Source organism: Perca flavescens, chromosome 3 (assembly GCF_004354835.1).
Source record: "Perca flavescens isolate YP-PL-M2 chromosome 3, PFLA_1.0, whole genome shotgun sequence".
Classification (NCBI taxonomy): Eukaryota; Metazoa; Chordata; class Actinopteri; order Perciformes; family Percidae; genus Perca; species Perca flavescens.
Window position 1 is genome coordinate 33,067,122 of NC_041333.1, and position 13,715 is coordinate 33,080,836.

The 13,715-nt window shown below is 40.7% G+C and overlaps 1 protein-coding gene across 2 annotated transcripts in view; it reads left to right on the forward strand.

Annotated features, from left to right (window-relative positions):
* tyw1 (tRNA-yW synthesizing protein 1 homolog (S. cerevisiae)) overlaps positions 1–12,816 on the forward strand; it is a 73,705-nt gene extending 60,889 nt beyond the window's left edge. The window contains exons 15-17 of one of the 2 annotated variants that reach the window (XR_003692279.1): positions 2,274–2,441; positions 11,984–12,285; positions 12,677–12,816. Coding sequence is in view for 1 of the 2 variants with exons in the window: in XM_028574525.1 (XP_028430326.1) it covers positions 2,274–2,441; positions 11,984–12,205 (390 nt within the window). In the remaining variant the exon portion in view is untranslated. Of the gene's footprint in view, positions 1–2,273; positions 2,442–11,983 lie in introns of both variants that reach the window. The other variant, XM_028574525.1, reaches the window with a different exon arrangement.
* Positions 12,817–13,715: the final 899 nt, after the last annotated feature.

A 13,715-nucleotide genomic window follows, 5' to 3' on the forward strand; every position in this document is an offset into this window, starting at 1 on the left:
GTTGGATTCCCCTTCTCTGTATCTCGAACCAAGCCAAGAATACGAATATTATATTTCCGACTATGATTCTCCAAACGATCAGCTTTCTCTTTCAAGTCCGTGTTCTCTTTACGCAAACTTTCGTTTGCAACCTCCAGCGCCGTAACCCTGATCTCCATGTGGTCAAGCGTTTCCTCCATAGCAACAACTTTGTTGGAACACTCGGCCATATCTTTTTTAACGACATCAAGTTGCGGTTGAAGTTTATCAACCGCCACATTGATTTCTTCCCTTATTATGGTTCGGATCAGCTCAGACAGCTCCTGCATGTTAATATCCTTTCCGGCTGCCATATCAATCTCAGGCACCTGTTCAGCGAGGCCGAGTCCACTTAGCTTTGTTTGCGACCTTGTTTTCTTCTTAGACATATTACAGCTCTCTCACCCGAGCAAGTCAACCTTTATACTTGACTGACCATCATTATAAATCAGAAAGATCTTTAGTTACCAGTATTTTTCACATTTTTGTCTGAGATTGGCATTCTTCCGATATGCTCAGCCTTGACGCATGCGCATAATCATCATCTCATGTCTGTCACTGCAGTTAGAAGATTACTGCAATGCGGTGTGCCAGGTCTACAGGTTCACACCATAGTATTGTTGCATAGGGCAGAAACACACATATAGACAGTTCAGCATACTTGTTAAAAACTTCTTTTCACACTGCTAGTTTGGATATGACCATCATCCAACACCTTGGTTTGTGGAGACATTTCTCCAGCACACAGTTGTATGGTATACTGTACATTCTTGTTTTTTCCTGCACTTTTTGTTCAAAAGTATGCTGTGTTTTTGTAAAGGTACATGTCTGCTGCATGTCATCCCTCTCACTGTTACCTAAACCTTACTGTCTTTCTCATCACTGAACTATTTCAAGACAAAAATACAATTGGAAAAAGGGCTACTGCTGCGATGCATCTGTAAGAATCAATTTCTGGTATTATACAGTGCTTTTATTCCAAAAAAAGGTGTATGTCCTCAGCCCACATTTGGCTCATAATTATTGCCTTTCCTCTCCCCCCATGCTGTTCTGCTCTCTTTCTCCCTCCCTTGTTTCTCCTTCTAGGTTTAGGAGACTCTGGGAGGCTAATTCAATGCTGATGCTCACATAAATACTGAAAATGAAATGCATACAACTTCTGCAGATTCTAAATCTGCTACCTCTACAATACTTTTGGTGTGCAATTTAACAGTTTTGCCAATGAGAGTGATTTATTAACACAAAGGTCCGTCCGGGTTAAATCTCCTAAACAATTTGACCCATGCATTTTTTATGAAACTTAAAAGTCTGAATACTCTTGAATCAATGTTATAGCCCAGATGAATAAATGTAGTGACCAGTCCTGCTGATGTAGGTCTTTTATTGGGGGGTACTGGTTGGGAGCCTGCTGCGGATTCCTTCAGTTCATACAAATGGCATCAAAGACTCTGTTCATGGCTCCTTCGCGCCTTTCTGCTCTCAGTCCAACACGTCAATAGTTTGTCTCTGCCATAGGGAGCTGTTATTCTCCTCTCAGTGCTGCTCCCTCCTTATCACTTCTAACAACCGCACAGATTTGCCACTATTGATCAGAAAACACTCAGCATCCAGCCTGCTGTTTTGATTGAATTTTTTGGTCAAGGCCAGATGGTTTTCCACTTCCTACTCCATTTCTCACACCCACTGAATGGGAAAATATATGTTAGCTGCTCCAAGTCTTTCTGGTGATCAGCAGTTGTTGCTGTGTATGAAACCTTTTTGTCAATCATATACTACAGACCAAGACGAGGTAGCTCTTTTTATTTCATTACTTTATTCATCTGATGATTTTAATTAGCAAAATAAGTTGGTTTCTTGAAAGTTGCAGACAAATACAATTTATTATTATTATAAAATATTACATTTTGTCTCATAATCTGTCAACCATTCATCATCATCATGCTGCAGTACAAGATTCCTCGTTTCTGGCCTGTTTTTAGGCTTCCATTATTATTTATGACAGGTTACGTCAGATTGCAGCCCAAATAATCACCACGCTTAACCATTTCAGTGTGAGCTGTTGTCCACCACCAAAGAAGGTGCAGTGAGGTGCAGTATGACTAGCTGTCAGTCACTGGACCTAAATGTTGTGCCAAGTAGCAATGATGCCAGATATCACAAAAATTGAACAATGACTGAGTCACTTCTTGGTATGTTTTTATTACTCAAGGTGGTTTCTGTGGTTGGTTTCTGATTGTGTGCCTATGTGTGTGCAGGGAGTGACGTACTGTGGAGAAAGCTCTGCAAGCAGTCTGACCATGGCTAATGTCCCCTGGCACCAGGAAGTGGTCGCATTCGTCCAGCAGCTGGCTGACATGTTGCCTCAGTATGAGATCGCCTGCGAACACGAGCACTCCAATTGTTTGCTCATGGCACACACCAAGGTAAGAACTCCGCTTCAGAGGGTCATACATAACTCAACGTGCCATATCTGCAGCCTGAACAACAAAAAATAAACATAGTGAGCACTCAAATTTGAGCTACTGCTTAAAATGCAAATAGGTCAAACATGTGATGGATAGTTAGTATAATTTCACTTCTCAAATGTGAATACTTTCTAAATTGCTTATTACTTTATGCTAGTAAGTTGAAGATGTAATATTATACATAGTGATGGGCATTTATTTTATACTATTTATCAGATTTTATAGACCAAATGATAAAGCGAGAAAAAATCAGCACAATTCATCAATAATGAAAATAATTTTATTGCAGCCCTGATGTTGATGTAAAGGACTTAAGCATTTGATGTAATTAATGTTGCTTGCAAATAATACAAGGTATTTTGTGTTAATATTATGAGACAAACTCTTAAGTAATAATAATACTTTTCACTGGATTATTTTCTTTGAGTGTTTATCCTGCTTTTATTTAATTTGGCTAAATTATTAAGTTAGTTTGTTTATTTATTTGATTAGGACAATGCACATTAATAATTAATAATGTGATCCGCTTTGCTTCTGTTGTGATTCTGCAGCAGTTCTTTTCAGACACAAAAACACACATCCTTCATCTCCATTTTCTTTCAAAGTAGCTTTTAAGACCGCTCATAAAACTCACTGCAGGTTCCTTGTTTTTAAATTGGTGTTTTGATTTAGTCTTGTTTTATTATTTATATAATTTAGTCTCTTGCCTGCATTCCTTTTCCAAATATGCAACCACCGGAGTGGTTTATTCTGACAGAGGCTCACCTGGGTACTGTCAAAGCAACTGTCGGTCAATAATGAATGAATGATGATTAATTTCCATCCTGGCTCTCTCTGACAGGGTAGAAATTTAAGCCAGCCAACTAGACACCCGGACTTCTCCATCACACACATAGAAACATTGTGCACGATGTGCAATCCTTTGTTTAATCACCCAAACTCCAAATCCTCCTTTATTTTTTATTTACTGTAGCTTTGTATTAATGGGACTACTTACAGATTTATTTACCTCTGTGGTGTCTATAGGCTCTTTCAGGGCCCCCAATGCCTAAAGGGATAACAGGAGAGAGAAGGAAGGCACATATTGTTTATTCCACAAGTTTTCTACTACACAGTCAAATGCTTATTTTATATTTTCATGTAAAATTTAGCAAATTACTTCTCTGAGAAACCAAGAGTCAGAAACCACAGTTCAGTACAATCCTGCTTCTGTATTTCAAGATCTAGTTCAAACAGGATGTTGGTAGCACAAATATTATGAAGTTGCAGGTGTCATGATGGCTGACACAGAGAAGTTCAAGAATCTGGATCTGAATTTTCATTTTTTTATTTTTTTTATTAGGGCGCTATGTAACAAAGTAACTACTAAAAATAGACTGATATTTTATTAAATAAATATGTTGCAGATTGGAAATTTAGCAATGCAGTTCTTGTTACATAGATAAACTGATATGCAGGCCTGTGTATGAACTCAAACAAAGATCATTATCACTACCATTAACTCCTTGGTAAACACACACCCACACACACACACGCAAACACACACACACACACACACACACACACACACCCATGATATCCTCTTCAGTCTTTTTTTTTTTTTTTCAAGAAAGAAAATAGAGCAGAGGAGTTTTAGGTTCAAACCTACAATTTTACTTTTTTAGTCAACTTATGTTGACTTACTAACTCTTCATTTTTGGTCAGTCATCAATAATCCAGCAGAGTTTGGGAACTGGATGCCTCCTGCAAATGAAGAGTCTGATGTTTTTCTGTTAAGTGTCTTCAGTGTCCTGAATGTCTTTGTGCAGCACAGTCTCAGCAGGAAGAGAAACCAGAATATGAAGTCCTCCTAGCAGAGTTTAAAATGCATCACAGGAAAGCACATCAGTCTAATTCTGAGTGTACTGTATAATATGTGTGTGTCCTCAGATCTTCTAGTTCCAGTTGGATGATATCACCGTTTGATGTAGTCCTTTAAAAGACATCAGAAGTGTGTGTGTGTGTGTGTGTGTGTGTGTGTGTGTGTGTGTGTGTGTGTGTGTGTGTGTGTGTGTGTGTGTGTGTGTGTGTGTGTGTGTGCGCCGATGCATCCTCCCTGCGCTGACACATCATCATCATTAGTTCCTTTTAAACCCCTGGGATCTTTCATATCATAGGCACTTTTTTACCTCTCTCACCCCTCATTGTTTCTCTGCAAGCCTTTTCTGTCTTTCATCTCCCCTCTTTCGTCTCTCCCTCTCCTCCTCCATCTTTTATTCCTCTTATTCTCCATGTTCTTCCATTCATCTCAATCTCCCAGAGATAATTAACACTTTTTATAGTCAAACATCCTGTCAGATTTATTAATGTTTTTATTACTATAAGGAACAATGTCTTAAAATATACATCAGAAATACTATCCTAGCTGTCAAATCATGACACTAAGTTTTCAAGCTGTTCAAAGTGCTACACTAAACAAGCGTGTTAACTATCTGCACTTTTGCTGCATTCATGCCATGTCAGTAGAAAACAGGAGTACCTCTCATTATTACAAAATATGAGTGTACATGCATTATTTCAAGATGATTGCCAGTGTTAGCTTCATAGTCACACCAGCCTAAACATGCAGTTTTTTAGCATGTTACATACAGTATTTATAGTGGTTTGTTGACAAGTGGAACCAGATGCATGTGTATAGCTCCTTCCCAGTTGGTTGAAACATTTGTATTAGTGTTGGGATTGGATTTGATTTTGACGTAATCGCAGCCTATGTTTGTTGGTTTTGGGAGCCATTTTTGTCACCACTTTGCTGAATTCGGTTGGTCTTTTCACCAAGTGGGAGAAATTGTAGCTGTCAGAAATTCTCCCCTGACTTGTAATTACAACTAGATGGTATATGTTAAAGGAACACGCCGACTTATTGGGACTTTAGCTTATTCACCGTATCCTCCAGAGTTAGATAAGTCCATACATACCCTTCTCATCTCCGTGCGTGTCGTAACTCTGTCTGACACCCCCACCGCTAGCCTAGCTTAGCACAGATCCTCCTCAGAAGGCGAAGCACTGCTACTTGGGCGGAGTGATAAAACACCATTGAGCGCATCAGACAGAGTTACGACGCGCACGGAGATGAGAAGGGTATGTATGGACTTATCTAACTGTGGGGGATACGGTGAATGAGCTAAAGTCCCAATAAGTCGGCGTGTTCCTTTAAAGGCTTTTCACACTCAACTGTTCATTTGTACAACGTAGCAGGAAGGCAGCATTTTTTTCCTCGGTGGATGTTTGTTTTGTGGCTTGTTTCAGAAAGCCAATGTGCCACACAAAATAAATTATAGATAGGAAGAAGACATACCTGAAATATTATTTGGGTTGGCGTTTTCAAGTTGATTGGCTGAGAAAATGTCTCTTTTTAGACCGACAACATTGCACACAGGCATCACTAAACGGAACAAAATGTGTTCAACTGCTTGTTAAGCCAAATATCTAATCAGCCAATTATGTGGCAGCAACTCAGTGCATTTAGGCATGTAGAAATGGTCAAGACGATCTGCTGAAGTTCAATCTAAGCATCAGAATGGGGAAGACGGGCTGGTTTGCTGATCTACTGGGATTATCACGCAGAACCATCTCTAGGGTTTACATAGATTGGACCAACAAAAAAATAAAATATCCAGTGAGCAGCAGTTCTCTGGGTCGAAAATGCCTCATTGACAGCAGAGGTCAATGGACAGACTGGTTCAACCTGATAGGCAACAGTAACTCAAATAACCACTCGATACAACCGAGGTACGCAGAAGGTCATATCTGAACGCACAACTCGTCGAACCTTGAAAAAGATTGGCTACAGCAGCAGAAGATAACACCAAGTTCCACTCCTGTCAGTTAAGAACTGGAAACTGAAGCTAGATTTAGCATGGGCTCTCCAAAATGGGACAATAGAGTTTCAGAAAAACATTGCCTGGTCTGATGAGTCTTGATTTCTGCTGCAACATTCAGAGGGTTGGGTCAGAATTTTAATAAAAGCATGGATCCATCCTATCTTCTATCAATGTTTCAGGCTGTTGGTGGTAATGTAATAGCGTGGGGGATATTTTCTAGACAAACTGTGGGCCATGTACCAATTAATCATTGTTCAATCGTCTTACCTGAGTATTGTTGCTGACCACGTCTGTCCCTTTATGACCACAGTGTATTTTAAGCAGGATAACGTGTCATGTCACAAAGTTAAAGGGGAACTATGCAGTTTTTTTTTTTGCTTAATTTACCTTAACTGAACAGTTACGGAGTCATTGGAATAGTTATACGACTGTTTTCGAGTTGAATGATGGTCGTCTCGCTTCCCCCTAGCGCCTATGAGCGGAAAAACCACCCTTGCAACTTTCAACCGGCGAGCTGCCAGCCTCAGCGTCAGGAAGTATTGCGTGATATCATGTTCCGCGATGTAATGAATTGCTTCAGCACTGCACACATGCGCCCATTCAGGAACCGACTAACAAGGTAGCAATGGAGTTTTTCACACTATCTTCATGGCTGAGCCAGCAAAAAAGAAGCAGAATGCTAGGAAAGCATTGTCGAAGAAAGAGGAAACGGCAGACTGACCGAGCGAGGAGTCAGACACAAGTAAACATAGGAGCTGCCAAATATCTATTCCGAAGCTGTAGGGGGAGCTCTATAGAGAAACCTGAGAGCATAAAGCGAGAAAACCACGAAGAAATGCCCAAAACTGCATAGCGCCCCTTTAAAATCATCTCAAACTGGTTTCTTGAACATTGACAATGAGTTCACTCTTCTAAATGGCCTCAGTCACCAGGGGCCTGTTGCACAAAAGTAGAAAAAAGAAATCCCGGATAACTGAAAAAGCGCAGCTTGACTTAGTGTGATCTACTCATCGCGGCTTAATCGTTTGCACGTTTGCCGAGCCAGGATAAGTAGGTGAAGCTATGTCAAGCCAGGAGTAGATAGCTGGGATAAGTGCTCGTACACGGCTTTCTTAAATAGACCATGGTATCGATCACAGATTTACTGATGCAGAAATGGAGAAGACGTGTGCAGCATATGTTTCACCCGCTGAGCAGCAGCTTCTAATGGAAAGTTACGAGGAGGTGAAACATATAATATCCAAAAAGAGAAATACGGCTGTTATCAAACGGGGAAAAAAGCCCGACAGACAATAGCGGACCGACTGAAAACGTATGGATTTAAAAAAATCTACTCAGTCACTCCACATTTTAATTGCTTTTAATATGCTTGTTTTATGGTTTTATTGCTGTAGCCTATCTGTTTTTTAATGCGCTAAATGTGCTGGTTTTAGTGTAAAGTGTCTTTGAGTAGCCTGTAAAGCACTATATAAATAAAATGTATTATTATTTAATCTATGCCTTAAAAGTGAGCAGAGGGAATTCTTGTTCCTGGGAAATTTATAAGGACTAGGCTTAATTTCAAAGCTTATTCATAATGCAGAATATGTTTTACAACCATATGCACAAATCTCCATAAGCTATGTCTAATTCTAAATATCTTTCTACAATTAATGTTCATACAGAACAAGCGTGACTGGACAAGAACTAGAAAAAGAAGTGACTTCAATACACGCTGTAAGCATATCTGTAAAACAATGTAGCCTGTTATTATTCATGTTTTTTTTTTCTCACTCCCAAGATGACAAGTGACAGCCCCAAAATAAAATGATTAAGAAGCTTTGTGGCATTCCAACACATTCTCACTCCCATTTGGTAAAAAGAGGACGTTTGATCAGGTCCCGTTGTCGTCGTTATTGATGCTAAAAGTCCACTTATAGAGTTCGCTGCACGGTGTGGGAGGATCCCCCTGCCTCCCCCCGCCTCCCCGCGTTGCACGGGCGGGGGCACATTTCACGGGGACAGCAGCGGAGGAAAAGCCCATTTCCTCTGTATCGTCCCACTTTTTACCATTACCATCTCAACAACTGTCTGTAGTAGGTTAGTAGGTTTTAAATCAAACTTGTGACAGCAATAGTGACAAGTAATGCATGTTAATAAAATGAAGCAGAACACATTCAGAAGACAACGGAATAACTGTTAAACACGTTTATTTCGGATCAGAGCGGCAGCTGATTTAACACATCAGACTCCAGGATTAATCTTAGCCTGGTTGTTAGCCTGCTCTGGACCAGGCTAGCTGCAAAGAATAAATAGCCATGGTTACTTGGCTGGGTTTAATTCAACCTGCTTTTTTTGCAACCAAGTCAAAGCTAAATTCATCCAGGATAGCCTGAATATCCTGGGTTAACCCCTTATCTTGGTTTTGTGCAAAAGGCCCAAGACCACCTGGTATGTATGTGTGTGTGTGTGTGTGTGTGTGTGTGTGTGTGTGTGTGTGTGTGTGTGTGTGTGTGTGTGTGTGTGTGTGTGTGTGTGTGTGTGTGTGTGTGTGTGTGTGTGTGTGTGTGTGTGTGTGTGTGTGAGTATATGTAAATAGAAGAGTTCTTCCTATTTTCTTGTCTCTAGAGAGAGCACATGAAATCTAATTTACAGAGCAGATACCATGGTAGAAAGCGATAAGATGTGATGGTCTTCCATGGTGTGTGCGGGTGCGCGTGCATGCGTGTGCGTGCTAGCTCATTGGCATGTGCCCATACATGAAGGCACCTCCTGTGGTGCTCAGTGAACAAAGCTGTCCTCAGTGATCCTCAGTAAAGACACTGTTAGTAAAACCAACAGCCCGTCTTGTTCTCATCCCCGACAGCTCATCAGCCTTGCTTTGTTGCTTAGAGACTGAAATTGTTTGCCGAGATGCAGGCTGAACAAATATCATCCCTTCTCATTACCAGAAACATTAACTCCCAATAGGCGCTGCTTTCATCTTCTCCCCGTTTCTCAGGCCTCATTAGCAATGCATTGGGTAGCTTTTCTGTAATGGCTGAGGCATGTAAAAGGCATCTAAAGGCTACCGCTCAAATGCTTATTGCCATGACTCCCTCAGTGGGTCCTAATCTCCAGCAGGAAAGTCTTTAACTTGGCAAATAAATGTTAGTCCTTCGTGAGTACATTTTGTGTTATTTTTAAATGCTGTTTGAGAAAGTCAGTGATGTAATGCTAGCTATTTTGTGTTTATTACAGTTGTAGAAGCTGTTTGCGTCTGACAGTTTTAAAGAAGCAAGCCACAGCGCATCCATAAGGGGTCTGGCCAAAGCAGCCCTGAACCTGAAAGAGCTTTTAAATGCTAAATGCTGAGACCTAAAAGCACAGCAGTCATCCCCTGTGACAGCTTAGCACCATTTTGCATCCAGTCGCAGCTTTTCAAAACATAACCCACGAGTGAGTTAAAGTCATGAAGGACCATTTTAAAGATCCGACTCTGCTGCCATAAACGCCACCAAACGTCAGAGGAAAGGTTGTAATATCTACTTTGCTTGCTCTCTGTTTCTTCTCAGTCTTTCCCATATTTGCAGACAACAAGGGAAACATGGTATTGTATCAACTGGGGAGCACTGTAGCATGCTGGGAAAGTAGAGGTCACTCGTTTGCTGGTTGGGGAAAACAACCAGGGTTAGCGAGGCAGAGTGATGTTAGTGGCTTTTCCCTCCAAGAAACATTCAAGCTGTTCTATCTGTCTCTATCTCTCTGGTGGTTAGTGTGCCTCTCACAAACTAACAAACACTTTCTTTTCCGGCTCCTCGCCCACTGTCCATTTATTTCTCTCTTTTTTTCTTCAGAAAGATGGATAGCGACTTGGGTGAAGGAGCAAGAAGCATTGATTGATAAATGGAGAAATGTGAGAAGGAGATGGATTTGGTGAATCTGCAACCATTTAAAAAAGGCAATAAGCTAACAGCAAGTGGCAGGTGTGAAGGGAGACACTCTATAATCACTGTCACATCTTTAAATTCACACTTTTCTTTTCTCTCAGTGGTTGCCCACTCATTTCTCTCTCTATATCTGAGCATATGGCTTCCATTTAAATGGTTGTATACAGTAAGTAGAAGTGTGTGTGTGTGTGTGTTTAAGTTTTCTGTTTTTTTATTAGCTTTGTTTCTTTACATATGTATATGTGCAGGTCCTTAAAATGTTTTATAAATAAATTATCTAAATTTCACGCTGCAAAATGATCACAAGGTTTCGAATACAGTTTTAGAGATCTTATTTTCCCATCATGCCACAATAGATTATTTGATGAAATTGGATGGAGGGAATTGTATATTTGCTATAAGAAGACACTGTGCGTCATGGTAACAGGTTGATATGTTTTAAATAATTCATCAGTAATTCAAGGATTTTTTAAATTTTGTATGATTCTGCGCTGAAATAACTTTTTTTTGTAACAAAGGCCAATTGAAGAATAGAACCAGCAGTGCTATCTTTCCATATACTCCAGTTGGATTGGTTTTGGTTGTTAAATTGATCTTTAATACATTTCTATACAAATACCTTACCCCTATTTTCACACGTCTGCGCTGCTTTCTGGGGGCACTGCGACCCCCGCGAGCAATCGCGGCCATTCAAGTCAATGCTTGATATTCCACCAGCCGCGGTGCATCCCAGAAGCGTGAGTGAAGCTGCTCTCCGCTCTGCTAAAGATACTCGCCAGTTCTATTTTCACACTATTTTAAAGGACAATTCCGGCGTAAAATGAACCCAGGGGTTAACATATGTGTACCTAGTCAAACGTTCTCTGGGATCTGTTTTCATGCTAATCGAATGCGTCTCTAGCTTTTAACAAGCTACCGCAAAAGGTAACGCTAGCTTTCGGGGCATGGGGTAAATCACTATTTTCTACTACTAACAAGGCTCAAAATAGCACCACACTTAAACGGTAGCATAATGAGGGTCCCTACATGCAAACCGAAGCATTGAGAACTTTGTAAGTGTACAGACAGTTTATTAAAAAGAGATTATAAAGACAGTAGTGTTTGTGTTTCCATTCGACCGCCATCTTAGAAAACAGTCATGAGCAGTCGAATCACGAACGCTGTGTTTGAGCTATGTTACTGGTTACTGGTTGCACGGCGTTCATCTCGGTACACATGTTATTAACCCCATGGTTCATTTTACGCTGGAATTGTCCTTTAATAAACAAACAAATAAATAAAATGGTGATTGTTCGGTAAAGAACTTGTGGAGACAATAAAATCTGCGAGTCGGGCAGCAAGACGCTCTGCTTCTGAGACGCTAGGTGGAAGCAAGGTGGAAACTCGTGGTTATAGAATTCGGTAACACTTTACTTGAAGGTATCTACATAAGAGTGACATGACACAGTCATGACACATGAATCCTAACTCTAACCCTAACTTGACATGAAAAAAACAAACAAATGACACTTACTAAAAGAAGCATTATGTCATAAACGTTTATGACTTGTTTATGTTTATGACACGTTCATGACAGTGTCATGTCACTCTTATGTAGATACCTTCAAGTAAAGTGTAATTCTTAATGAATGGCTGTCGGAGGCCTGCAGGTTTCCATAAACACTGCGTGGATTACTGCTGCTCGCTCATCTACCACCTTGTTTCTCTCTCCCTTCTCTGTGTGTGCTTTCAGTTCAAGGTGGATGGCGAGTGGTGGACCTGGATCGACTACGAGCGTTTCCAGGAGCTGGTCCAGGCTCACGACGAGAGTGGGGGACAGCAGGGCTTCTCAGCCTTGGACTACATGGCCAAGACGCCCAGCTGGGCTCTGTTTGGAGCCAGTGAGCAAGGTTTTGACCCCGCCGACACACGCTTCCAACGACGCAACAAAACCAAAGACATTTCAGGATGCTGATAGATGTGTGAGAGAGAGAGAGAGAGAGATAGGATGAATGGAACGAGTACTAATCTCCAAAGCATAAAAAATTTAAACGGGTAGGGTTCAGTGGTTTTATTCCTATCCTCTTTGGATCTTTGTTTCAGAGTTTAACTTTCCCCAGCTGCCCTCTTTTTTCACTTAAACTCTTTTGCCCTTGTTTAATTTCTCTTCAATTTGGATCTTTCATTTTATTGGCATGAGCTCTAAGATCAGCCAAAAACTGTCATAATTAATTTAACATTCCCCTTCACATTCACTTTAAGTGCTTCTTTTACTTCCTGTATATAGATCTTTGATACGTCCCACTTTTTTCGAAGGAGTCATTATAATACATATCAGTGGCTTTGATCTGTTAAACCATCTGGCAGCACTTGGTTTACACTGTTAAAGTTGGGAGTTTGTGTCATTATCATCATTTCGGACTTTTTTCTTTTTTTAATATTCCAGGTTCTACTGTAGTTAGGCAGCTGTACAGCTCAGGACATGATAAGCATATAAGGAGTAGCTCTTCTCCTCATGTCGTCTGCGGGAGAGACACTTTCCCAGCCACCTTTTTCTCCTCCTCATTAGGACAGTGGATGTATTTACTTCCAGGTGAGAGACGTGAGCAGGGAGAGAAAGGCATTAAGGCTGTGTCTCCGCTGGAAAAATCAGGCTTCTTATTTCTCTCTTTGTGGTCTTTTTTTTTTGTTGCACTGTTGCACATTCGCAGCCCAATATTGTAGCTTTTGACAGATAGTTTTGCAATTCTAACAGGTTTGTTGTAAAAAAAAAAAAAAAAAAAAGAGGTGCACGATGTTTTAAAAAATCTACTGTAATATTTTTATATATTTGCGATATTTAAAGGTCCCATGACATGGTGCTCTTTGGATGCTTTTATATAGACCTTAGTGGTCCCCTAATACTGTATCTGAAGTCTCTCCCAAAATTCAGCCTTGGTGCAGAACTACAGCCACTAGAGCCAGTCCCACAATGAGCTTTCCTTAGGATGTGCCATTTCTGTGTCTGTAGCTATTGAGGAGGAGAGAGGAGGGGCAAGGTGGAGGGTGGGGGTGTGGCCTTGACCAACTGCCACTTTGCTTGTTTGAAAGCCATGATGTCTCTCTCTCATGGGTGGGCCAAATTCTCTGGGCGGGCAAAGCAGAGAAAGGGGAGGTAACCTTGCTCCTTATGACATCATAAGGAGAAGATTCCAGACCGGCCCATCTGAGCTTTCATTTTCTCAAAGGCAGAGCAGGATACCCAGGGCTCGGTTTACACCTATCACCATTTCTAGCCACTGGGGGACCATAGGCAGGCTGGGGGAACGGATATTAATGTTAAAAAACCTCATAAAGTGAAATTTTCATGCCATGGGACCTTTTAAACAACTTGATATAAAAAAAAATTAACATTTCGCAGTATTTGAGCTAAACTGCGTATGGATGACGTAGTAAAAAAACGTCATCAGTAGTTTTAATATAAAAAAAGTGGATAAAGGCACATG